We start from the raw sequence: 25,820 nt of genomic DNA, 5'->3' as shown, positions 1-25,820 counted from the left end.
TCCCATATGGTCTAGTGGCTAGGATATCTGGCTTTCACCCAGAAGGCCCGGGTTCGATTCCCGGTATGGGAAAATATTTTTGCTGATTTTCATCACCACAATTGGCTTGTATAATATTGAAGTTATTTGCAACAACCATGCAAGTTAACTGTCTTAATTTTAATTCCTGACACGTAAACGAATGATTTAGGCAGCAGAAACAACAGCTTTTTTAGAAACGATTGTTCTTCGTTTCGCATACCTCAATCAAATAAAATTAAATATTATTGATCAAACAATATTCAAGATCAAATGAAAGTCTAAATTATGGGATTTTCTTTCATCTAATGATTGTTGACGTGTAGATCAAACATTCCCAAACCTACGATCACGTTATTATTTTCCTAATATCAAACGTTGTTATAGCTCGTTTTTAAACACGATACTTTAAGATCCACTCACCAACAGAATAGCCCATCTGAGCTGCAGATCGGAGCACAAAGGCGTGTTGGTATTTCCTGGTACAAAGCTCGGCATCAACATCTGGAATTCGTTGTTTCAGTTCGTGATAGTATTTTACCGGTACCCATCCATCCGTGGTGCCATAATACAGCTTGATGCGCTGTTTGTTCTTGACCAGTGTATCGATGTCCAATTGCTTTACCTTTTCCATTTCGTCAATAGCGAGAAACCAAATCTTATCGATGACGTTAGGATTCATGTACTTGAGCCCGGTTCCGAGGTAATGTTTTGGAATGCCGTCTACCAGATAGTACATGTAAATAATCCAAGTACGGACAAACAACGGTAGCATTGCAAACATTCGATAGAACCATTGCAACACAAACCACACCGGATTGATCAATCTGGTGACAATAAAACCGTTTTTCGATTCAGCCATTCGTTCTAGCGTAGGAAACAGAAAATAGCAATGTTGCACGCGGTCGCTTATGTCGGGAATTTTAAGCAATTCTAGTGCCATATATGCTCCGATGGAATGGCCGATCAAATGAATTTTTACTCCCTCGGGAACATATTTCCTTATGAATGCAACTTTGTGTTCAAGCTGCCCATTCAAATTGAAGAGAGGCTCGTTTCCCCTAAGAGGAGGAACAGGTTTTTTGTATGGACTTTCATCTGCTTCATCGTGACCCGCTTGGCCTGCGAAGAAGAAAAAACAGATGCAATTCTAAACACGATACACATTACAGACATTCTACATACCGATCACCCATACTGGTAATTCTTTGTTCAAACATTCATAGACTGTGGATAGGAATTGAGTGTAAAATCCAGGAAGTCCTGGATTGCCGGTGATACACAAGACAATCTCTTTGCTATCTCCCAGCGACTCCTCGATCCATTTACCCCAAGTAAGAATATGTGTGGGCACTTTGGCGATTACTGGATACGACTCTTGCATGGCTAACGATCTACAAAACAGCTTATGAGGCAGGTAAATCGAACGAATTATCGAATAACATCTATTTGCAGCTACACTAGCGAGATTACAAAACATGAGCAATTATAACGCAAAATGCAACGATTTAACCAACTGTCAAGACAACACGCCCAAGATGTAGATAAAAAAATAAACCGTTTTCAAATAATAATCATTTAAAAGAAGTGTTAGATTTGAAAATAGAAAACATTTTGTGTATCATTACAAATATGGTTTATGTACATCATATTTCAAAACATTCTTTTCAAAGGTATATTTTCAAATTTGAGGTACAACTTATTTCCTTAAGCAGGATATCTTTGCACTACATATCTTATGTCGTTGGTGATTGTCAGTGGTGTCTCTCGAAATAATAAATAAACCCCGAATTGTTTGTTTCTATCTCGTATCTCTAAATCAATCAATCTCGTTCAGATCGCCCTGCGACTAAAATAAAACTAGCTAAACAAAAAGATATGAGCGACAACACAAAAACCCAAAACGGAGAAGTGAAGCAAGAGAGGACCGACTCCAATCATGCCAATAATGGTGGTGGATCACAGGAAACAACCCGTCAGGATAGTATCGAGCGGATCATGCAGCGCAAGCAAAAGGTAAGCCTCTGTCTGAATCTGTTACTCTACCAATGATTTAGCATCATCCTTTTGAAATAATGTAATTTTTCCACATTGAACCTTAGGTGTACCAGCTTCCCCGTAATCAAAAGCTGACAAAGCTTTCCATGTACTCATCCTGCCAGGCAAACGAGTGCCGTTGCAGTGGATGGAAAACGCCGGAGGAGAATCGTCATAAGGATGTGGAGGTGGATTATTGTCCCGATTTCGGTGAAGAATGCCGAAATCCAAACTGCAAACACAGCCTGGAAACGCACATCCAGCATTTGGGTGACATCACCGAAGATCAGATGAACGAATTGTTGGGCGCAATAGTTGATGTAGAAAATCTCTACATGAGCATGTTGCGGGAAACAGATACCGACACGAAGAAAGTTTACGCTTATTTGTTTCGTTTGTTGCGGCAGTGCATCCTAACACGTACACAGGCAGTCATTCGCGGTCCTTTGGGAGATCCTCCTTTTGAGCAACCTTCGATATCGAAAGCGGTTACCAATTTTGTGCTGCATAAGTAAATAGTGCTTTGTTCAACCGATCAATTAAAATAACAGAATTTTTAACTGATTTCTTCCAATTTGTTCCGTTCACAGGTATGGTCATCTATCTTCGTCCGAATTGGACACCATGACGGATGTCGCTAAGACATTTCTTCACTGTCTCAATCACTGGAATTTCGAAGCACCAAGTGCACGCCAGGATCTGGTCAATCAAGAGGATGTCTCAAACTATAAAATTAATTATACGCGCTGGTTGGTGTTCTGCCACGTGCCAGCATTCTGCAGCTCGTTACGCCATTTCGAAACCTCGATCGTGTTTGGGCGTACATTACTGAAAGCCGTTTATCAGTATGTATACCAGCAACTGCTGTCACGGTGTAAAACCGAACACGACCGTATGCCGCCGGAGAAGCGCGTCATGATTCTGCAATTGCCAAAATTCCTCGAAGCGCTCAAGCAAGAAGTGGTGAACGAAGATTCTCCCATCTGGTCGTCTAACTTTAAGCCTCCTGCATCGCTCCTGCTGCATAAAAGCAAGCGCCAACACGATGGATCGACTTTGTCAGGGAGTGGCAAAAAGCTGGGAGATGCGAAGCGCTACAAAAAGGAATCCGATTGTGAAGATCTGTCAGACGAGGTTGTAGGGCGTGCGTTGAAACGAATTAACGATTCCAACTACATAAGCCGTGCGGAGGTTGTTTTTCCACCAAACGCGCCCCGCGATGAAGCGGCCAAAGCGGAGGAAAATCGTCGGGAGATTGAATTTCATGTAGTTGGAAATTCGCTTACCAAGCCGGTGACAAAGCAATCGATGCTATGGTTGCTCGGGTTGCACAGTGTATTTGCACATCAGCTTCCAGGGATGCCGAGGGAATATATAAGCCAGCTAGTGTTTGATCCGTACGTCCATAATCGATATGCTGAAGGATTATAACAAATAATTTTTAAATGTCTGTTTCTGATACTTCCACATTGCAGGAAACATAAAACTTTAGCCCTAATCAAGGAGGGCCGACCTATCGGAGGCATATGTTTTCGTACGTTTGTATCGCAAGGTTTTACTGAAATTGTTTTTTGTGCCGTTACCAGCAGCGAACAGGTGAAAGGATACGGGACTCACCTTATGAATCATCTAAAGGATTACAGCACTCAGCGTGGTATCAAACACTTTCTCACGTACGCGGACGAGTTCGCGATTGGATACTTTAAAAAGCAAGGATTTTCCAAAGACATTAAGGTTGCACGTCACGTGTACGGTGGTACGTGCATCAATTTTAAATTTTTTGTAGAGCCGTCCACTGAAATGTGTTGTCTCATGGTCGCTTTTTTCTTAGGATTCATAAAAGAATATGAAGGAGCAACCCTTATGCATTGTGAATTACATCCCAGCTTGATCTACACGCAATTCAGCTCAGTGATTCGGAAGCAGAAAGAGATCGTAAAGGAATTGATCACGCAACGGCAACAAGAAGTACAAAAGGTGCATCCAGGATTGACCTGCTTCAAAGAAGGTGTCCGTAGCATCCCAATCGAGTCGATACCGGGCTTACGGGAGGTAGGATGGCGTCCTACGTTCCGAGCCCAGCGAACGGCACGTCCCCTCGAAGAGTCAGCCGATCCAGATAAACTGGCAAATTCACTGAGCGGAGTGTTGCTTGCTGTGCGGCAACACACAGCCGCTTGGCCCTTCCTGAAACCGGTCAACCAGGCTGAGGTACCAGATTACTACGATCACATAAAATACCCGATGGATCTAAAGACGATGACGGAGCGGTTGAAAAACAAGTGAGTTATGGATGGTTGAAAGCAAACATGCACTGAATGTGCTAATTTCAACTGCATCATATGTCTTTCCATAGGTATTACGTCACGCGACGGCTTTTTATGGCCGACATGGCACGTATTTTTACCAATTGTCGATTGTACAATTCTCCTGAGACAGAATATTACCGGTAAGATTGATGATCACGGACAACCCCGCTTATCAACAGTGTGAAAAAAAAAATGTCTTAATGTATTTCGTCAGGTGCGCCAACACCTTAGAGCGCTACTTTCAAACCAAGATGAAAGAAATTGGCTTATGGGATAAATGATGTCCGCTTAACAAGCTCGATCGCGCAAATCTTCGCACCGCCGGGAAGGATGGAGACGATGACGACGATGATCGCTCCGAGGATGATGAAGATGATGAAAATACCGTAGACGACAGAGACACAGATTGTGATGGTGGTATCGGAACCACGGAAGAAACGGTCACTGATGGCAACAGTAAACGGGAATCGAGTAAGAAACCTTCTGGATCGGTCGGTGATCATCGTAAAACGTACAAAAAAGTCTCCAGTACAGACGAACGTCGTTACGTTTACCAGACGTACGGAAATATTTACAATGCTCCGGATGGCAAAGTAAGTTATGGGAGAAAAAGTGTTCCAGGAGCTGTAGCACGACATCTCAGCTCTGTGGCCACCAGTAACGTGCAGGCTAAAGAAGATGTGGCCATTCTGACCACATCCGACAGCGACAGTGTCCTCGATCGGGGAAATCATAGGGCACAGTAGAAAATTGAAATTTTGTGTTGATTCATAAGGTGAGAAAAACGGAAAATGAAATACAACAAAAGATATGTACAGTAGAAATTGGTGTAAAGTTGACCTAGAAGTCAGACAGAAATAAACAAGCTTACTAAAGTTATTTTATGGTGATCGTTCAGTCAGAATCGTATTCTCATTTTCATGAGCAAAATAACCAAAATAAAGTTCTTCAAATATCAGAATAATACATCATTGCTAGTAATCACAGTTGACATACTAATAACTATCATTCGTTATACAGTCATCTAGACAAACAGAAAAATAATTGCGGACTAGGTGCATCCGGTGGGACAATGTGCCATGTCACGCTAAATCGGTTATATTTCTTCGAATTGATTGAGCCATCATCGAGCCATCGCGATCGTTTAATTACCCTTGTCAACACTATAATTTTTTCCGATGAGGTGTAAATTAGTGTGTTTCATGTGTACGGTACGGTTTACATTGGTAGATTTGTAGTAGAAATGTACCTAATGTCTTGCTCTATAAAAACAACTCGTACAACTCTGTGGAACTCTTAGTCGAGTCTTAGTGAGAATTGCACACACTGTACAAGAAATTAATGAACAAGAAGTTATGTCGTGAGTTGCGCTAATAAACCGCCGAACAGAATGTCCTTTTTAAGGAAGGTACCAACGATACTAGGGAGCATTGTCTTGTTCGCCTTTTTGCTGCAACAAACGCAAGTAAGTACGTTTTGCAATATTACTCCTCATTTCCAGATCCACCTTCAACGGTGTGTGGTGTTCATATTTAATGATAGCACAAAAAACAACATGAATAAGCTCAAAGTCTACTATCACTTAAGAGTAAAAAATTGTCCTGCATTTACTACTGATCGTAAAGCCCCATCTTTCTACGACAAACACAAGAGCAGCGATCAACAACCCATACCCAAGTATAAGGAATGCACCCAAAAAGTGTCCTATCTCGAGCTTTACTGCACCACCGTCTCCGTGCTGCTGATGAAGCCTGGCATTTTCGATGTTCCGTAGCACATCCGTTGGCAAGTACCGGATCGCAGCCATAGTACCCAAATGGTACAGGATACCAGCCTGTTGCATACGCAGAATATATTCGTTCAGATTCGCACGAAGCGGGTTAGTTTTTGTGATAAGAGCAGCGCAATTTTGAAAATAGATATCATCTTTGAGCGGCTGCAGCATAGTTGAAGACTCCCGGTCAAGAAAATCGCTCGGTGCAAAGTTCCCATGTTGTGCTTGTTCGATGATAAATCCGCAGTCTCCTGTATGACTGTGTTGCCTTGCTTCTTCTGGTGGGGCAGCAATATACGTCGTAATGATTTTCTGCAAGTATGGCTATCGAGACGGAATAAAAAAATGTGTGGAATAAGCAATGCAGATAATGAGACACATTCCCAACACTCTACCATACCTCAGTGGCATCAAAAATCTCCGAAAGACAGTATGGTGTCGGTCCGTACCACGTCATCCCCGTGGCGGCAAAATCGACTACGGTGTCGATGGATTTTTCGTACTGCGGGATGGTCATCACGCTAGCAAGCCCTCCACTGTACAGATTGCTCACCATAAATCCAGCCAAAAGCAATGAAGCGAACAGAAAAACACAGGACCACAAATCGTTCCGTACAGGTGATGATTGAGCCACGAAAAAGCCCACCATCATTAAAGCTGCATCACTCAATGTTAGTTGTTCTGCGGTCAGATCTGCATGATCAGCACCACCAAAGTTGCCGTTTTGGAACAGCAACTGATAACGTACTCTTCCGGCAATCCAAGCCGCCGCGATCCCGGCAAAGAAGGTGACTATAACGGCCATCCACAGCAGCATAGAAAACGAGAGAAAAGGTGTCCGCCAGAAGGGAAGCATCTTCGGTTTCGGTACCAGAACGGTCACACCGGATCGGCTGATGGTTGCAGTGTAGGTGGAAAAGTTGTATGGTTTAAGCCAGAGGTAAAATGCTCCAAAAGCAATATCCGTGTGCCGCATGGCTACGCTACCCATCAGGCCGTTACCGGTTCCGTTGGGATACACGTCACCCCACGTGTCTATGTCCTCTATGTCGATGCAAACGAGAATTAGAACATAAAACACTTGTAGCATATTAGCGTATATTGATGGTTGGTTATAACAAACGGACCTGGAATGGTTAATATATTACAATTCCGTCGTTCGCAAAAGGAAACGAGCAATTGCAGCTCTGTACCGTCCAACCAGATGGATCTCGAACCCGTCTCCCCATCATAGGCATTTCCAGCGTCTACTGCCTGGTTTTTAAGGATAAGAAAAGACTTCAGTTTGATGTTATGCATCATCAACGGGATCCAATTTACGTACCACACGCTCGTAACCCGTAAATGGCATGTAGTTTACCACGGATGTACGCAGGACGTATCCATTGAGGTCGCTTGTTTTGTCCGGGAAAAAGGTGTAACTCTCCCAATCCTCCCAATCGATTGATAATGGTTCAAGTGTCACATTGTACGATCGATCGAGCACTCCCGAGTAAGTCAATGCGGTGGTATAGAGACCTACGGCTGTTTCTGTTGCATCGTTGTACACAATCACAAGTACGCTCGGTAGTTCTGCAAGGAAAAAGGACTTATCAGTAGGGCGTGTCACAGATGCAATCAAAAATAAACTAACCACGAAAAACGTCATGTAAAACAAGGCGAGCAAAGAGATCCTCGTGATTGCGTTCCGTTACCAGCAAGATGACGCTTTTATCCAACGATCGCTGAAGTTCCTCATCGTGCACTGGAATGAAGAGATCCAGAAACGCTTCCACACCCGGTTCGTCCACTATAAACGCTTGGCATCCGAGGGAGACAGCGCGATGCAATTGTGCCTCCAGGCGATCATCGGCCGACAACAGAATTCTACCTAACGGGACGTCGTCGAGAAAATCCTGCCCGATAGTACAGAAGCCGTAATATTGCGAGTAGTACTTTAAAACAAGGAAACGCAACAGGATGCCGAGGTTTGGTAACGTCGTGAAAGCGGCTCCATTCGATCCAAGATTTGCAAGCATGCTACCGATTTGCTTGAAGGCTTCCAACTACTCTCACGTAAATGATGTTTGCAGATAGCATGCGCTTTATTTACATGCTTTTATATCGGATTCCAATCGCATAGACCAAGTAATCGAAGAAAAAATATCATTAGATGGTGCATTGATGGTCTGATCAATATGGTATTTAAATTTCATTAGGCTAATTTACTATCATGATCACCGTTGTCATTTCAATTCCTACACTCGTTATTTTCTGTTTTTTGTTTTATTGGTACACTTCATAAGACGTGTTGATAAAATCATGATTCTATCTGTTTACACTGATGATAGGTAAATGTTTGATGAGCACGTGCTTGCAAAGAATTGCCAGAGTTTAGAACAAGAAACGTTGTTCTGCTTCCCATTGATTTGATTTTTTTTTTAAATTTTGTCATGACGGTCGATGGGGGAACATCGTTTGTTCGAGATAAATAGGCACAATTTGCAAAAACCAAAGCGTATTTCCTCCCATTTCTGACCTTATGCCGAGCATACTCGATGAATAAAATCTAAATATTCCATACATTAATCATCAGCAATTATCTGCCACGAATGATTTTGCAGGGTATCAGCCAGGAGCAGCTGGAAAAGACGGCAAAAACATTCAGGCAGGTTTGCCAACCGAAGCACAAAATATCCGACGGTAACGGAGTGATGATGCGCAGTGTGGGGTTGAGAATTAATTCGATTCTAACATTTCTGGGTTATTAATAATTCCATCACCAGCCGTTGCGGACGCCGTCAATCAGGGCATTTTTGCGGAAACGAAAGAGTTCAAGTGCTACGTTAGCTGCTTGCTGGACATCATGCAGGTGGCACGTAAGGGAAAGGTGAACTACGAAAAGTCACTGAAACAAATCGACACCATGCTCCCGGACAACATGAAACCGGCATTCCGGGCCGGACTGGAAGCATGCAAAGCGGCCGGTAAGAAGTTCAAGCGAGTCTGCCACCTATCACGGCCTAATTCTGTTCTCTTACCCATCCGGGACCAGCACATGGAGTCAAGGATCACTGTGAGGCAGCAGCAATATTGCTTCAATGTTTTTATCAGAATAATCCCATGTTTGTGTTCCCGTAAGGCACGGCAATGCAAATGCACCGGTTCCAGATCAAATCACGAAGATTTTAAGGTTCATTGCGTATTCAACAAAACATAAAAAATAAACATCAGCTTTTAATACATCTTTACATCTTTATTTCGTCGTACAATTTACTATGATAGTTGTTTATATAAGGTTCGTTTCCTCATATTCTACCACTACTTCAGCTATGTAGCCGTCTATGATCTTTCGACAGGACATTTTCGCAAAGTTGTAGCATGTTAATTCTTTTGTATCTAATAATACTACTTTCGGATTTGTGATTACTTTTACCTTCCTACTTTTCTGTTTTTTTTTGTAGTTTTTTTGTACACCTTTCAAAAGGAACCTATTCGACAAAAAAATAAGTTACATTAAAAACAAGTCGATTAGTATAATATTTGGCTTGTTTGGTTTTTCTTACGGATCCCCCGGATGGAAACCACCCAGTAAGACACCCCTCCGTCTTCGTTCGTCCGGGACTTTTCACTCCCGGCTCACGAAATCATATGTTCATCAGATCCTCGAGATCAGATCCACGAGGCTGTAGTCCACCGAAACAATTCCTTTTCGATTCCACGCATTTGTCGTATATGATTGTTGTCTCGTGCGTATTCAATTCATATCATCGATCTCTTCGGTGCGTGTATTTCTGTGTCCTACCTTTGTTGCCCTAGATCGATTTTGTTCTAATCACACTGTGGGATATTGGTGAGTATAAATCACGAGATTTCAATTGATCTTGAATCACTTAGCTCCGTATATAAATATCAATTACTACGCAAAACAACAAAGAAAGTTGTGTGTGGCAAACTTCTCGTTCGTGTAATCGTTACTTTATTATCCCTATTCAGTAAGTTTTTTTTGTATGACGTTAAATTATACAAAGTCATAAAATCGATTAATCGGTGTGCATTCAACACACATTCGCTCTATAATGCAGTGATAATCGATCAATCCAATCGCGTTCGCTCTGAGAGAGAGATTTGAGAGAGCGAGCAAGAGAGCATATTTTTCTATTTTTTGGCGCGAACGTCCACGTGTCTGCCGTATTATTTCACGGACACGTGATAGCTGGTATTTCTAAAATAATCTTTTTAAAATACTAACATATCTAATTATCTCTTGGTGTCAATTTGGTGCAAAGCTTGCTTCAAATCTCAACTAAATTAGTACAGCTGAGACACACTGGGTATTCATCTTAAGTGTTGTTATGGACTTGGAGAGACAGACGTTGACTCTTTAAGTTGTTAAATAGTAACTAGCAAACATATGGGTTTTGAACTAAAAGGTAAGGGCCGTTAAGGTCGCGCTCTAACTAATTAAAATTTTCCGATTCAGATGCCCGTGATGTCCAGCCGTAAAATTAACCGTACCACAGCTACTTGAGCGTTTAGATTTGGGTGTTTATTTTTTTTTTGATTCAATGAAATGTTGACATAATTCGCCCAAAATCGTCTTGAATTGTTTGTTTGTACAAGCGGAAACGGCCTTAAGGTTGAAAAAAAAATAGCGCGTGTTCCAACATCGTGCAAAGAGAGCCAGCTCAATCGTGAGTATTTTGAGATCGAAGCAGGCTGTAATACTAACAGCAAATCATGCGACAAAGTGGAAGAGGATCGTATCGGCAAGGGGACTGTTCTGCTCCGTCATTAATACGCCAGCCGCAAATGTTCACTGCTCCGATAAGCCGATCGACCATGATACTTCACGAAAGTAACCTCCTCCTACTTATTGTGCAAAAAAAAGCACTAAGCAGGAGTGAGGCCGCTAGTGCCTATGACGACTAGTAAAGGCACCAATACTGCGTTCTGTAGACCCTATTACAAATATTGACAATTTTTGCCTCTCTCGTTTATTCAGCGGACTCATCTTTTTTCGTTTCGTTTTTCAGCGGACTTCACCGTGTTGAAAACCAAATTGGAGCTAAAACCGGGTTGAAACGGGAAACGAGAAGGAGGTTGCAAGTACGATGGGAAAGGGATTCAGAAAATCCTGGTCAATTGTAGTTGCTCCTTCTTTTAATAAAGCTGTGTTGAGATCTGGAAGGAGGTTAACCGCGTAAAATGGATGCGAATAAGTGGTACCTATTATTGGAAGGGATAAGTATAGCGATAGATATGTAACATAAACGGAAAATATACAGATCAACGTTATTTCCAATATGAAGTTACCTTTGTATTTTATTTCCAATCATATATCTAATCATTACACATACCTAAGCTAAAAAAGAGTGCGGTCATATGGTCATATTAGGAGTGAATCATCATAAAAAGAAGTAGAAAGCTATATAGCATGCTAAAACGTTAGTGTTTCTTCAAACTGATCGAGCGATCGTGGTATTTTATTTGCTTTTATTTACACTCCGACTTATCTGATGACGTTTTTTCGTGTGTCGCAGACAATTTCGAGTGTTTGATTCGTGTGCTTGGCGCCTTTTAATACGCCCTCTAGGTACCTGCAAAAAATTAAGTAGGATTGTGCAGTTGTATACACAGCTAAACGTTATTTGTACAAATGTTGAAGCGTAGCTTAAAAGTGTAACTCCCGGTTCGAAGCAATCAGTTTCGTCGAGCGATACGGTGTCAAACGGTCGAACGGAATGGCTTCCTCAAGAATTACAGCAACGATACTAGGGAGCATCATCTTGCTCGCCTTGGTGCTGCAACAAACGCAAGTAAGTACGTTTTGCAATATTACTTCTCATTTCCAGATCTACCTTCAACGGTGTGTGGTGTTCATATTTAATGATAGCACAAAAAACAACATGAATAAGCTCAAAGTCTACTATCACTTAAGAGCAAAAAATTGTCCTGCATTTACGACTGATCGTAAAGCCCCATCTTTCTACGACAAACACAAGAGCAGCGATCAACAACCCATACCCAAGTATAAGGAATGCTCCCAAAAAGTGTCCTATCTCGAGCTTTACTGCACCACCGTCTCCGTGCTGCTGATGAAGCCTGGCATTTTCGATGTTCCGTAGCACATCCGTTGGCAAGTACCGGATCGCAGCCATAGTACCCAAATGGTACAGGATACCAGCCTGTTGCATTCGCAGAATATATTCGTTCAGATTCGCACGAAGCGGGTTAGTTTTTGTGATGAGAGCAGCGCAATTTTGAAAATAGACATCATCTTTTAATGGCTGCAGCATGGTTGAAGACTCCCGGTCAAGAAAATCGCTTGGTGCAAAGTTCCCATGTTGTGCTTGTTCGATGATAAATCCGCTGACACCGCTACGAGTGTACTCCTTCGTCTCTTCTGACTGGGCAACAACGAAAGTTTTTTGGATCTGTTGTAAGTATGGCTGGTTAAAAGAAGCATGAGAAAAAACATGAGCATGAACAATACCAGAGAAACGATAGTACACCCTGGACCAATATACCTCGGTAGCGTTCCAGATCTCCGACAAACAGTACGGTGTCGGTCCGTACCACATCATACCGGAAGCAGCAAAATCGACTACACTGTCGATTGATTTTTCAAACTGAGGAATTGTCATCACGCTAGCAAGCCCTCCACTGTACAGATTGCTCACCATAAATCCAGCCAAAAGCAATGAAGCGAACAGGAAAACACAGGACCACAAATCGTTCCGTACAGGTGATGATTGAGCCACGAAAAAGCCGACCATCATAAGGGCAGCATCACTCAATGTTAGTTGTTCTGCGGTCAGATCTACATGATCAGCACCACCAAAGTTGCCGTTTTGGAACAGCAACTGATAACGTACTCTTCCGGCAATCCAAGCCGCCGCGATCCCGGCAAAGAAGGTGACTATAACGGCCATCCACAGCAGCATAGAAAACGAGAGAAAAGGTGTCCGCCAGAAGGGAAGCATCTTCGGTTTCGGTACCAGAACGGTCACACCGGATCGGCTGATGGTTGCGGTGTAGGTGGAAAAGTTGTATGGTTTAAGCCAGAGGTAAAATGCTCCAAAAGCAATATCCGTGTGCCGCATGGCTACGCTACCCATCAGGCCGTTACCGGTTCCGTTGGGATACACGTCACCCCACGTGTCTATGTCCTCTATGTCGATGCAAACGAGAATTAGAACATAAAACACTTGTAGCATATTAGCGTATATTGATGGTTGGTTATAACAAACGGACCTGGAATGGTTAATATATTACAATTCCGTCGTTCGCAAAAGGAAACGAGCAATTGCAGCTCTGTACCGTCCAACCAGATGGATCTCGAACCCGTCTCCCCATCATAGGCATTTCCAGCGTCTACTGCCTGGTTTTTAAGGATAAGAAAAGACTTCAGTTTGATGTTATGCATCATCAACGGGATCCAATTTACGTACCACACGCTCGTAACCCGTAAATGGCATGTAGTTTACCACGGATGTACGCAGGACATATCCATTGAGGTCGCTTGTTTTGTCCGGGAAAAAAGTGTAACTCTCCCAATCCTCCCAATCGATTGATAATGGTTCAAGTGTCACATTGTACGATCGATCGAGCACTCCCGTGTAAGTCAATGTGGTAGTATAGAGTCCTACGGCTGTTTCTGTTGCATCGTCGTACACAATCACAAGTACGCTTGGTAGTTCTGCAAGGAAAAAGGACTTATCAGTAGGGCGTGTCACAGATGCAATCAAAAATAAACTAACCACGAAAAACGTCATGTAAAACAAGGCGAGCAAAGAGATCCTCGTGGTTGCGTTCCGTTACCAGCAAGATGACGCTTTTATCCAACGATCGCTGAAGTTCCTCATCGTGCACTGGAATGAAGAGATCCAGAAACGCTTCCACGCCCGGTTCGTCCACTATAAACGCTTGGCATCCGAGGGAGACAGCGCGATGCAATTGTGCCTCCAGGCGATCATCGGCCGACAACAGAATTCTACCAAACGGGACATCGTCAAAAAAGTCCTGCCCGATAGTACAGAAGCCGTAATATTGCGAGTAGTAATTTAAAACAAGGAAATGCAACAGGATGCCGAGCTTTGATAGCGTCGTGGAAGCGGCCCCGTGTGGACCATAGGCCGCCCACATATCTCGAATTGTGTGAGATATTCAAACTCCGTTGTCGCGAATGATGTTTGACGATAAAAATGCGCTTTATTTATTTGCTTGTTTATTGCTCCCGTGTTTGATTATCCCTGCCGCATAATCACATATCTCCGCGCTGTGTACCAATTGTCGATAATGTTATCAGCTAGAGCAATGAAGTATCCATAAGCAGGGTATTTTGATTTGATTGAGTCAATTTAGTTTTGTGATTGCCCCCATGGTACAATGACTTATCTCATTGCCATCAGCATACTCATGCAAATCATATAATTTGTTGAAACAATCATGCTTCCGCTCGCTTACACCCATCGTAGGTAAATGTTTGATGAGAAAGTGTTTGCATAATATTGGCAGCGTTGGAGAACAGCGAGCTTCAGCGGCCTCAACGGTCCACGTCTATTGGGTCGGCATACGGCAATGTAATTTTATATTATAGTAATTGCAAAGTGCACCTACTTATCGATAGGTCGGTTTGCAATCAAAACGACTCAATACGTTCTGTCAAACTCGAAAGAACTATCACCAACTCTCTCCGCTTCATACAAACTCACAGGGCATGCATGTGGACTCGCTGAAGAAGATAACAAGAAGATACCGGCAGGTTTGTCAATCTAAGCACCAAATATCCGATGGTAATGGGAAATTTTGAAGGGCGTATGTATGCTACTGCATTCTAACATGTCTACGGGATACAAATTCCAACTTTCAGCCGTTGCGAACGACGCGAAAAAGGGGATTTTTGCGGATACGAAAGAGTTCAAATGCTACGTGAGCTGCTTGCTCAAATTTATGAAAATAACACACAACGGAGAGCTGGACTACGAAAAGTCAGTGCATCAAATCGACACCATACTCCCGGACGATTGGAAACTAGCATTCCGGGGAGGACTGGATGCATGCGAAAGGGCCGGTAAGAACTTCAAACAAAACATTCTACCTTGCCACGCGTTAATAATTGTTCATTTACCTTTATTGGATTAGCGCAAGGTGTCAATGATCACTGTGAGGCGGCAGCAATAATGCTCCAATGTTTTTACAAGAATAATATCATGTATATGTTCCCGTAAAACATGGTAAGCAATGGACTAAAAAATGGGACAGAGAATATTAAAACCTCAATAAATAAACCCTGATTTGGGATTGCAGAATTTATTATCTTTAACTAAATTCATGTAAAATTAAACCTTTGGCGTACAGAACTCACTACAGCGATATTTCGAAGACCATTTATTGGAGAATGTGTCTAGACTTAATTAATTTTTGTTAAGCGAAAAAATACTTCGGATTATTTGCATGCAAACACTTGAGTAAAACGTACGCTGCCTCGCAGGAATTCTTGATACCGTTTGCTGGAAAAGTGTAATCAAAATTAGATACAGAAATAGGATGAACGTTACAACAAGGGCGTATTCAAATTGTTTCTAACCCGAATCGCGGCAGATATTAAAAGCTTTAATTGTCGGTACGGCTATCTCTTCCGGGATAAGCAAATCCACTTGCCTAATGGCGCTATCCGCAGTGATTTTCCCTTTTTTCATCTAGAATTGAGATCAATATTTATTCATTTTCATATTTGTGATATAGTAAAACTTGTAAAATTACCGCTTGCATCATTTCTAGCACGCAGTTTGTGTAGCACTTTAAATCCTTGTTATCAGGGAATTCTCCCAGACCTAGCATGTTGACTTGGTCCTCGCTGGCTTTGTGTTTTCCAATGCACACCGATCGCATCATGGCGCTGGTTTTAGCCATTTGATCCAATGTGGCTCTCTGAAAGGTAGATGCGATACTATCGATTCACCATGAAAGCGAGCCAAAAACAGCAATTTATTTACGGTCCAACAGCTATCCATCCGTAAGGCACAAATCAGCAGGAATACGAAACCGAATGAGCCCAGCAGCCTCGTTGACATGATGTTGAAAAAATACCTTGCCACTCGTGGAATCGAAAAACATACACTGCCCGCCGGAGGTAATGATGAAATCGATTTTATATCGATGCATGAAACTGCATTTGTCAATCAAAATCGCACCTGCTCGTCTCCACAAGCGGCTATACGCTCCACTCCGACCGGAAGTGTTAAAGTTTTCGCCGTATCATCTCGAAACCTGCTATTAAATTGGGCACACACGCACAAGTTATGCTAATAGACGAGATTCGGAATTTTAATGATTGTTTGCATCTTTCTCGTTTCTATCCCACCGGTTATTTGGTAAATTTTGCTACAAAATTAAACTATTTTATTAGATTAACACAGCTACATACTTTCATTTAGTGAAGGCAAAACAAACTGGTGGCCACTGACACACCGTGTTGTGGTGCATCAACGTGTTCTACCAATTCACGTGTGTTTGGTGTTATTTCAAGGGGATGGACTCGTTATCGTGTTGCACATTTGTGCGAGAGAACCACGGAATGCAAGAGCTTTGCTAAACGAACCAGACAAACAACACATCCTAGAGACGCTGTTGCTGAAACCGGTCCTGATTGCGAAGTTTTTTCGCACATACATAAATCACGCTTGCTACCAGCACAACCAGCGGTATACCGATGCCGATACCAGCCACAATAAGGACGAAGGCGGACAGCTCCTCAACCGGAGGCATACCGTAACCAACCTGGAACGTCATGGTGGTATAGTTCGTCTTTCGATAGAACCCATCCTCGCTGACACCGAATGAAACGTTCATGCCTTGCACGAGAAAGCTGTCCAGTCTTGTGCCATACAATGCGTAGGCAAGAGTCGTGTTGAGGGCCGCAGACGGATATTGCACAGTGACTGGTTGACTTTGGCGGGTTTCCGTCGACGTGGCAACATCACGCTCCGGGTGAGTGTACGATACCGGACGGTATTCGATGTAACCACCAGCAGAAAACGTGAAAGCTCCAGGTGACAGTACGTCAATGATTTCAAAAATCCCGGGTGTATGTTCGTCGTCAAGGGTTTTGCGTTTGGTGACCTCGAACTCCGAACCCACCACAGCCTGCTCCGATACAACAAACAGTAGCTCGACGGCAAATCGGGGATGTACGAATCGGTTCGTAATGTTGTTGAACACGATGTCGATTTGGGTTGAATTGGATGAATGCAATAGATGGGGAAAGTTCATCCCATGATCCTTAGTTGAATATGCATTAAGCTGTAAAATAATCGTAAAAATAGAAAATGTTTTACCAGATTGGAAAACAATTTTGCTTTGACTTAGAGTTCATCTATTTTTTTTTTCTTTTACAACCACTTAGCAAATTGTAGCATTGACTGTAAGAGAATTAAAAACATTACTTGAAAAACAGACAGAACTACTTGAGAAACAGAAACGGGCATGTAATCTTCACGAGGCTTCGAATCCTAACCCAGTGTTCATTTGGCATAAATTAAAAAAATATCGATGCATGCCTTGAAGACCCAGAATATTGATTGGTAGACGATTGCGCTTCTTCAGTAGATCAAGAGCGCTAACCGGTTTGGAACTAGAGATAATTTGGTAATCAATTGATAAATTGTGGCTATGATCTTTACATATTGTGGCTCAGATCAAATACAAATCCCACAACGTGATAAATAACGAACGAAGCAAATGTTAATCTTAAATAAATAAATACAATGCTTAAACAAATGCCTAGGTTAATGGACTACGTTTTATAGCATACCTTGAACAGAAAATTTTCGCCAGCATTAATTGCCATCATCACATCCTTTTCATTCGACCAAAGCAGGCTGCGATTCCAGGTGAAATTGTGTGGATCGTAAACGAATGCGTTTGAGCTCTCGTTCAAAACAGCACGGTCATCACTATCATCGTACTGGAAAATCTGCTCCACATGAAAAAACAATAAAGAACAATGATATAGTGAAAAAAAAATCAGTGAACCCTATACGCCCCCAACTTTACTTTGTTCACGTACCCGATTTATAATCGCCAAAAAAGTGTACTGCGGTACTTCGCTGAACTGTACCGACTGTGGGGTAACGTCCATAAATTGCGACCAATTAATCTGGAATTGGGCATGCTTGCTTGTAAGTGCAACCAGGATGGTGGGTTTACTCGTAAAATCCCACACGTAGTGAATCGTGTCCGTGTCCGACTCCGCTGCAATGTGCACCAGCGTGATGGACGGATCATTTTCGCACTGATCCTTGCAACCCGGGTTTAGTGTAGCCGTTAGCTAGAAATTAAACAAAGAAAAAATATGAATCATAACCTCTGGCTGTGATTCCGATAATTGCCAACGTTGTGACAATTTTTCCAAACGTCCTACTTTTCGATGTAGTTTGCTGGGCTCATCACAAAAGGCTCCGCATAAAAACAGCATCGAAATAACAAAGCTTAATGCTGATAATGGTGCTGAACTGTTTTGCGAGCCCATCGTTATGATGAATACAGCTAGTGCATTGAAGGTTACTTTAGATGAATCTTATGTCGTATTACAAAACTTCTCTACAGATTCTATGTTTCCTTATGCTTAAGGCACTTTAGTTTCGCACTGAATAGAACACAAAGTAACAGAGGCTATTTTTCCTTTAAAAGATTGTATCAAGATTCAAGTAAGTACACTGATCCTCACAGATCATTAGGTGCCTTTCTAACCCAATGTAATACTTCAATAGTGCAGTTGTTGCTGCTAAACGTAACAGACTGATAAAGTTAGCAGTTATAATGAAAGTGCAGCAAACAACTTTTTGTTTTGTTTTGGTATACTTATTGACGTTTGTGACATTCCTCTATAAAAATGTCACATTTAAAATTCACGTTGCTGCCGAGTAGTTTTACGTATATCATAAAAACTAAGGCTCTCACCGGCTGTTGGGAGGAAATGCCTTTCAGCTCAAAAATAACTCTACAAACTTAAATACAGTCTGTCCCTACTTGAATAAATAATAATAATCAAAAAAAGATGCAACGTGCAGCGTTCTTGCTAATTAAAATGTATCAATTTTGTACGTTCCACTACAAGACGAATCAGACTTTCGTATTTGAGGTACAGCATGGAAAGATTTGTTTATCATCCTATAAAATAAATGGCTTGTGATAGTCAACCAATGACGATTAACGCTTGATAATCAAACATGAATGAAAATCATTGTACATAGTGTGGTTTATTTTAACTCTAGTCTTATCGACCGTGAACAGCCGTGTTTGAAACATTAAACCTTAAAGTATATCGAAAGCAATTTACATATTAATTCAAGATTCAAGTTACTATTTTACATATCATGATGGCCGTTAAAACCTAAGACTCAGTGCCAAACTTGGCGGCTATGCGAGTCTTTGGTTTAATTGCGTCATTCTGAAAAATATACATAGAACATGTTGCGTTAGTGATAAATTAAAATAATATTTTACAGCTCAATTGGCTTCATACTGAAGATAACATTTACCTTAACAATAACGATGTCCTTTTTTTCATCTCTGGTTAGTGCATTTTTATTAGATGTATTGTTGTGTCTATTCTTTTGTGATAGAAAGGTGGTGAATCCTTGCTTCATTTCGGCTTGTTTGAGTTCAACTTCTTGTCTTCGACGAGCATTTTTTTCATTAAAGCTGTTCCCATTTTTCGCAGGCGTAGATGAGATCGTTTGTGCAGTCGGAGGCAGAGTCGTTTTGGTGTTCGAACTAGACGGAAGTCCATCGCTTTGTGCTCTATCAACTAAACTTTTATCCATCAGTCCGTCGACATTTGTAACGCTGCCACCGGTTGTCACATTTCCTGTCCTACCAGTCTTTTTCATCACTTGAAGAGGCACAAACGCCCCATTACCGGCAGGATTGTTACGGTTGTAGCTTAAATTCTGAGGACCTTTTGGACCCCGAGAAGTGGTGGGATACTGTTGCATCGTCATTATTTCAGTTTCCCGAGCGTTTCCGAGATGTTGTTGGAATGGAACACTTTGAGTCCCAACATATGGTGGTCTAGGTATGGGTTCGTTTCGGTTGGAAAATGGCATCGGAGGTCGTATGTGATTTCTTGCTGTCGGCGGCGCTATCATCGTAGGTGGCTGAAATGCACCAAACGCCGAATGGTGCATGTTCGGCACGGCAGGTACGAACGCGGATTGCGCGCTCATCACACTAAACGGTTGTTGTTGTTGCGACACATGTGACGGAGCACGCATTAAGGGTGACCTAAAACCAACGGGTTGCAGTGGATTTGCCATCATAGATGCGACTTGCTGCTGGGCCGCATTGGCAAACTGCGCAAAAAATACGCTCGGGTTTAAGCTGCCATTCATTTGTGTCGGTGCTTTTGAAATGTCGTTGTTTTTGAAAGGGCTTGTTTCGACCGCTGGTCCAGCACATTGATCCATCCTTTGCCATTGCAGCGGTGGTTTTGGGAGACTGGTCGGGGCAGGTACAATAATGCTAGACAGTTGACTAGTTTCACTAATGGGCAACATTTGTGTTGAAACCTCATTTCGATTGTCCCCACTTCTTGTCCTAGCATACTCTCGATTGTTGTCCTGTATAATTCTGTTATTTGAAGAGATTTGTTGCGCTTCTTCTGGTGTAGTTGCTTCCAAATTCGATTTTGAACACTGATATTCAACCAATTGCTTAGTTTGCTGGCCGGTGCGTTGGCGTGGGACTTGCACAAAATTTTGGATATCACGCTCATCAAACAGACCACCGGACGAATTCTTCGAGGTTTCCTTCATCTTCTTCCATAATTTTTCGAATTCAATCTTGTTCACTTGATCTTCGTTGTTCAGTTGTCCTTTGTTCAAATTGCTTTCTGCTATAGCTTGTTTGTGTATTCCCGCTGGTGTTTCAGCAGGTCCTTTTGGAATTCTCCAAATGTTGTCCCGTTTACTGATTCGCTCGCTTATACGCTGTTGAATCGATTCCGCAGTCGCAGTGGACTGCTTGTTGTGGCTGCCTGTTGCCGTTATTGTGGCGCTCTGTTGACTGCTAGAACTATTAACCGAGGGTTGTATTTTGTACCGGTGCCCTGCTGCCATTTTCCCATACGAAATATTCAAAACATCGCTCTGCGCTAAACGCAACACCCGTTTCTCGGTGCTGGGAATATTATAAATATTCACCCCTTTGCAGAAGGGTTGGTCAAATAAAATTTCAAAATACTTATCCGCCTGAGTGATCGCTTCTCGTCGCACCGGGTTCGGATCGGTTACGCGATGAATTCCTACGATTGTACCGCGAGCACCAACGGGTACGTTTTCCGTTTCCTTCACCACGGTTACACGATCGAGCAGCTCAAATGTGGCGGCAGGATCAATAACATTCGCCTGTTTCATGCCGGGTCGATACAGCTCTTTCGGATCAACAAACATCGTTTGAACTTTCGGTTTGTGAGTGTCTCGATAACCATCTATGATGTCTACGAGTGTTTCTATTGCCTTCTCATCCAGCATGATGATTCCACAGCTACGACGTTCGGTATTCATGTGGCCCTGCTTTTTGAGCCAGTCTTGCAGTTCCTGCAATTTTCCTTTACTTGTCTCGCCAAACAGATCCGTTTCAAAATGTATGTTTGTTTTACGAGAACATTCCAGCTTTTCGAACAGATTTGGAAAGTGCGCAGCGTACTCTTGCACAAGAGCTACCGTTTTATCAGAAAATAACCAAGTTTTGTTGATTTTGCGACAATAGCCTACGGCTTCCTCGTCCTTAGATACTGCCCGTAACCGCAAACCAATGTTGAAAGTTTGCTCGTCCGTATTCATCGCACGGTGACCACCCGGAGCAACAAGTATGGAGCCGGTCAGCTGCAATAGCAGGCCTACGGATATACCTAGCATGGCAGCAGTATCGTTAGCGTTGCGGTAGCTTGAACACGACTGTTTGTATACTTGAAACACGTTTTGCAAATTAGGCTCTTCGTATACGAGAAACCGAACCTGCACGCGCATTGTTGAGCCTGAAACGTCGGCCACTTTTCCCATGCTACCGTAGAATTCTGTTGCACGCATAAATACTGTAGATTCTTGCGGAAACATTTCATTCATCGAAAGATATGGTTTTTGTTTCTTCATAACATCTTGCAAGCTCCTTACAATAGCCTAAGAGAATGAATAAAATACGTATTGCATCAATGCACTAATATTAATAAACAAAATACACCAGAAAATCTCACCTGAGCGGGGTAAGCTGTTTCGATGTTGTTCCAAATCCTGTTTAATATAAATCCATTATCCTTCAATACGTATTCTGTTCCAATAGAATTTCTAACATGGACCAGCGTTTGAATCGGTCCAACATCTATCGCCAGGCGATTTTTGTTACTATGGAAACAGGAAACAACGCACCATGAAGTCGTAAGATAATTTTACGCTAGTACTCCTACTTACTGTTCGGTAATAGATCCGCACCACATGTTAAAGGATTTTTCATCTGTTTGAAGCGGTTTGCTATTGCGTTCGTATGTTTTTGTTCGGTCGGAGACCCGCACAACTATCGCCTCCATTAGATGAGGCCAACTGACGTGAACGATTTGCCCTAATAATTTATTCGCAAACTCAGACGTATCGGGAGATGAATTTTCTTCTGTCGAGTCCAACATAACCATCATACTGTCATTTTTAGACGGAAAATTGAAAATCTTAACACGAAGCGTCTTAAGCTCGCCCTGCAATGTGAAGAAGATGATTATATAAATAGAATCAATTGGTAACAAACGTAACAGCAGCTTGAAGTAACTCATCATGGGTTGATGCACCACTGCACACAACATTTATTACTAGAGGTGTTAGCGAGCTACTCACATGGTATGACAAATGTTTGAACGTAGGGAATCCTTTTGCATAGCCATGCCAAATGGCCCCCTTAGAAGGGCCGAGTACCAATTTGCGCTCATCCACGTACAGCTCATCGCGCCATATTTCTTGCCTTCTTACTGGCAACATATCAATACGCGCAAATCCATATTTAGCCTCCAACGGTTCGGTTTGTCTGCTGTCGTACCGATATTGCAGCATTGGTCCATGGACGTTTCGCCGTTTTTCTTCATCAGTGAGAAATTGATCACATGGGCCCATCGCCTTGAGCAAGCGCTTCTCATCAATGAACGGAATCAACACGACCGCTTCCCAGGACTGCTGTTTGCCATTCAAATCGGTATTGAATTCAGGGGGATAGAAATCGTACACCGGACTGTCTGGATCAGTCATTAGTTGATGATAGGCAGCTGGCAAATGTTGCTTGCTCGCAGCGGGCAACACACTCAGCAGTTGCTGGAATGGCAGGAAAGGGCTTGCTAACTCGTAGTCAAGCTTGAGGTCGGCGAAATTGTCAATGTCACTTATGAAAGGCGCATAGTGGTGCGGATAGTACCACGACCACGACTGCACACCACGGTAATAATAGTGGAGAGTCCACTGAAGCGCTCGAATGTAGCATTCGGTCTGCTCCGCACGCACCTCTCTGTATTGGGGCAAAGAAAAAAACTATCAATACGCCTGACGCTGATTTGATGATTTACATGGCAACATACTCTGTAAAGTCTGCGTATCCCATCTTAGTCATGTAATAGTTCCGCTTGTAGCTATGAAATTCTTTCTCAAACAGCTCCGGATCATTCTCGAGATCATCGATGGAAACAGGTGCATCTTCTTCATCATCTTCTGCAGCGTTGAGCATTGCCGTCGACATTATAAGTGCCATCAAATCTTTATCCATATCGGCCGAGCCTGCAATTTCTTCCGCAGTTACATCGAAAGCATCTAACTGAGCATAAAAAAGAATGAAATTTAAACCAATCCTATTCCCAAAAGTAGTGGGGTAGAGAAAAGTCGGCGTACGTTATCTTTGCCGCATTTTGCTTCCAAATACTTGAGGTCGGTATAGCGATCTAAGAACACCTCGCGATCGAAGGATGACATTCGCTTCATCAGGAGTTGTAATCGCGGCAAGTTCAGGATTCCTCCTTCGTTTATGTATCCATCCATTTCAGGTAACACATCCATATACGCATTGTACAATGTAGGTAGCGCGTTTTCATTGATATGCAAGTGTGGCAGGTGCGGAATGAAATCGTTCCCCACCAAATAAACCAGCAGAATCCAATCGTCGATAAGTTTTTGTACTTCGAACGGAAACCGTAGTCGATCACGGATGCCTGCAAATTCCAGCTCAAGATACTCGCTCAGTAACGTGAGATGCAACAAGTAGAACCGAATATCCTTCAGGCCGGTTGCTTTTTCGTTTGTTTTTCCAAATTTTACTTCCTCACGGAGCAGCGAGAAGTACCGTTCGTGAGTACACAATCCAAGCATAATTAAATCGGCATCCAAACCGTAAAGGCAGTGTCGTGAATTGGGATTAAACCCCGGCTGCGCTTTTGCGTGTCGGATATACTCCATGATTTTGTGTTCACCCTCACCGGGGGTCTGTAAATAGAATGGATATCAATTTTCAACCATTGCTAAATGTACTTGCAACTCACCTCATGACCGCTGAGGATGACGGTGCATGCTTTCCATAGAAGATCGGTTGCAATTTTCACTTGAATAAAGTGTTCTAGTGCTTTTTGCAGCCGCACCATGAAGGCAGTGCCAGGGGTAATGCAATTACTGTCGAATCTATCGTCCGATGGAACCGCTTCCCCTTTGGCTATGGCTTTGTTAAGCAACTCCTGCGCTTCGAAGGCTGAGCGGAATCGTCTTCCCCGTTGCTGATTCATTTTTGCTCTTGGAGCTACCCCATCGACGGCGATGAAGAAAACTTTTTGTGGTCGGATTAATTTAAAAAGGTACTCCACGTACAAAAAAATGCCTTCGAATATCATTTCCTCGGAAATTCGAAAATTAACATCCGCATCGTTGGGATGTGAACAGTTGTGTATAATACCGTTCATATCGAGATATAAGTTGTCGAATTCTGGCACCTGGCAGTTGACCATCAACGATGATGATGCAAACAAAGAAAGAAAGAAAATGCATGAGTAAATCTCACCTTCCAAGCGATTTCACAATCAGTTGCAGCTGCTGCGCTTGGCGCGCACGGAAGTTTACCTGATTTTCGCGCAGAAGCTCACTCAAGCAAGGATAACGCTCGCTCATGTAGCGGAAGAACTTTGGAACACCCATGGCGAGACTTTGGCAATGATGCTCGTGCTACACCGTGAAAATAAAAGCCTTAATCACTATTTTGGTAAAAAGGCAGAAAGAAAATGGCGATGGTGTCAAACAAAATCTATCAGGTATCAGGCATGAAGAGTGTATTGAAGTTGAGTCTGACGTCAAACTGTCAGTGTGCATCCACTGTTCATCGCTACTCGTGCCAGATTCTCTCAGTGTCAGTAGATAAAGCGATTTATTTATATTTTTGAACCACTTGTTTGAACCACTAGCGAATTTTACTCAACAAATCATATCCAGCACTCTAATCAACAAAACACAATTCGCACTTAAAACGTGTTCGAAAGAAACGAAATGTGCCTACACAATCGGTTGAATTAATCTGTTGTTCGTACAATATTGATAAAATGTACATTTTATAGCGATAGCGTGTCTTCTTGTGAAGCAGTTGTAAAATAAACATTCCAATGATTTCTAAGGGTAGGATTAATTGGCTTCAAT

General features: G+C 42.5%; 6 protein-coding genes and 1 non-coding gene across 7 annotated transcripts; 2 read left to right on the top strand and 5 right to left on the bottom strand.

The window, feature by feature from the left end:
* Trnae-uuc (transfer RNA glutamic acid (anticodon UUC)) lies at positions 1 to 72 on the top strand. The gene has a single exon. It is a non-coding gene; the product is annotated as a tRNA-Glu (tRNA).
* Positions 73 to 407: 335 nt separating this feature from the next.
* On the bottom strand, positions 408 to 1,402 carry LOC128731877 (lipid droplet-associated hydrolase). The gene is made up of 2 exons (XM_053825029.1): positions 1,204 to 1,402; positions 408 to 1,140 (listed from the first exon to the last, which is right to left on the bottom strand). Exons 1-2 carry the CDS (start codon positions 1,400 to 1,402, stop codon positions 413 to 415), a joined length of 927 nt encoding a protein of 308 aa, XP_053681004.1. The 3' UTR covers positions 408 to 412.
* A 494-nt stretch (positions 1,403 to 1,896) lies between these two features.
* Positions 1,897 to 5,136, top strand: LOC128731382 (histone acetyltransferase KAT2A). The gene is made up of 7 exons (XM_053824498.1): positions 1,897 to 2,034; positions 2,121 to 2,566; positions 2,646 to 3,452; positions 3,531 to 3,811; positions 3,887 to 4,337; positions 4,412 to 4,504; positions 4,579 to 5,136. The coding sequence occupies exons 1-7, from the start codon at positions 1,897 to 1,899 to the stop codon at positions 4,643 to 4,645; spliced, it is 2,283 nt and encodes a 760-aa protein (XP_053680473.1). The 3' UTR covers positions 4,646 to 5,136.
* An 810-nt stretch (positions 5,137 to 5,946) lies between these two features.
* LOC128723564 (uncharacterized) lies at positions 5,947 to 14,265 on the bottom strand. The gene is made up of 10 exons (XM_053817323.1): positions 13,881 to 14,265; positions 13,554 to 13,819; positions 13,375 to 13,501; positions 12,648 to 13,291; positions 12,083 to 12,569; positions 7,772 to 8,128; positions 7,445 to 7,710; positions 7,266 to 7,392; positions 6,539 to 7,182; positions 5,947 to 6,462 (listed from the first exon to the last, which is right to left on the bottom strand). The coding sequence occupies exons 1-10, from the start codon at positions 14,263 to 14,265 to the stop codon at positions 5,947 to 5,949; spliced, it is 3,819 nt and encodes a 1,272-aa protein (XP_053673298.1).
* A 1,281-nt stretch (positions 14,266 to 15,546) lies between these two features.
* Positions 15,547 to 16,196, bottom strand: LOC128723554 (general odorant-binding protein 72-like). Its single transcript, XM_053817311.1, has 4 exons — positions 16,119 to 16,196; positions 15,886 to 16,053; positions 15,710 to 15,821; positions 15,547 to 15,632 (listed from the first exon to the last, which is right to left on the bottom strand). The coding sequence occupies exons 1-4, from the start codon at positions 16,194 to 16,196 to the stop codon at positions 15,547 to 15,549; spliced, it is 444 nt and encodes a 147-aa protein (XP_053673286.1).
* Positions 16,197 to 16,480: 284 nt separating this feature from the next.
* On the bottom strand, positions 16,481 to 18,652 carry LOC128730297 (glycosylated lysosomal membrane protein B-like). Its single transcript, XM_053823336.1, has 4 exons — positions 18,545 to 18,652; positions 18,191 to 18,451; positions 17,936 to 18,097; positions 16,481 to 17,424 (listed from the first exon to the last, which is right to left on the bottom strand). The coding sequence occupies exons 1-4, from the start codon at positions 18,650 to 18,652 to the stop codon at positions 16,741 to 16,743; spliced, it is 1,215 nt and encodes a 404-aa protein (XP_053679311.1). The 3' UTR covers positions 16,481 to 16,740.
* Positions 18,653 to 19,383: 731 nt separating this feature from the next.
* On the bottom strand, positions 19,384 to 25,328 carry LOC128723543 (5'-3' exoribonuclease 1). Its single transcript, XM_053817299.1, has 9 exons — positions 25,254 to 25,328; positions 24,686 to 25,126; positions 24,042 to 24,629; positions 23,735 to 23,967; positions 23,007 to 23,664; positions 22,593 to 22,870; positions 22,379 to 22,526; positions 19,665 to 22,304; positions 19,384 to 19,573 (listed from the first exon to the last, which is right to left on the bottom strand). The coding sequence occupies exons 1-9, from the start codon at positions 25,326 to 25,328 to the stop codon at positions 19,517 to 19,519; spliced, it is 5,118 nt and encodes a 1,705-aa protein (XP_053673274.1). The 3' UTR covers positions 19,384 to 19,516.
* Between the last annotated feature and the right edge of the window lie 492 nt (positions 25,329 to 25,820).

This window comes from Anopheles nili, chromosome 2, assembly GCF_943737925.1.
Source record: "Anopheles nili chromosome 2, idAnoNiliSN_F5_01, whole genome shotgun sequence".
In the NCBI taxonomy this organism is placed as follows: domain Eukaryota; kingdom Metazoa; phylum Arthropoda; class Insecta; order Diptera; family Culicidae; genus Anopheles; species Anopheles nili.
Note: the sequence above shows the minus strand (reverse complement) of the source record. Positions and strands in the feature narration are given on the sequence as shown.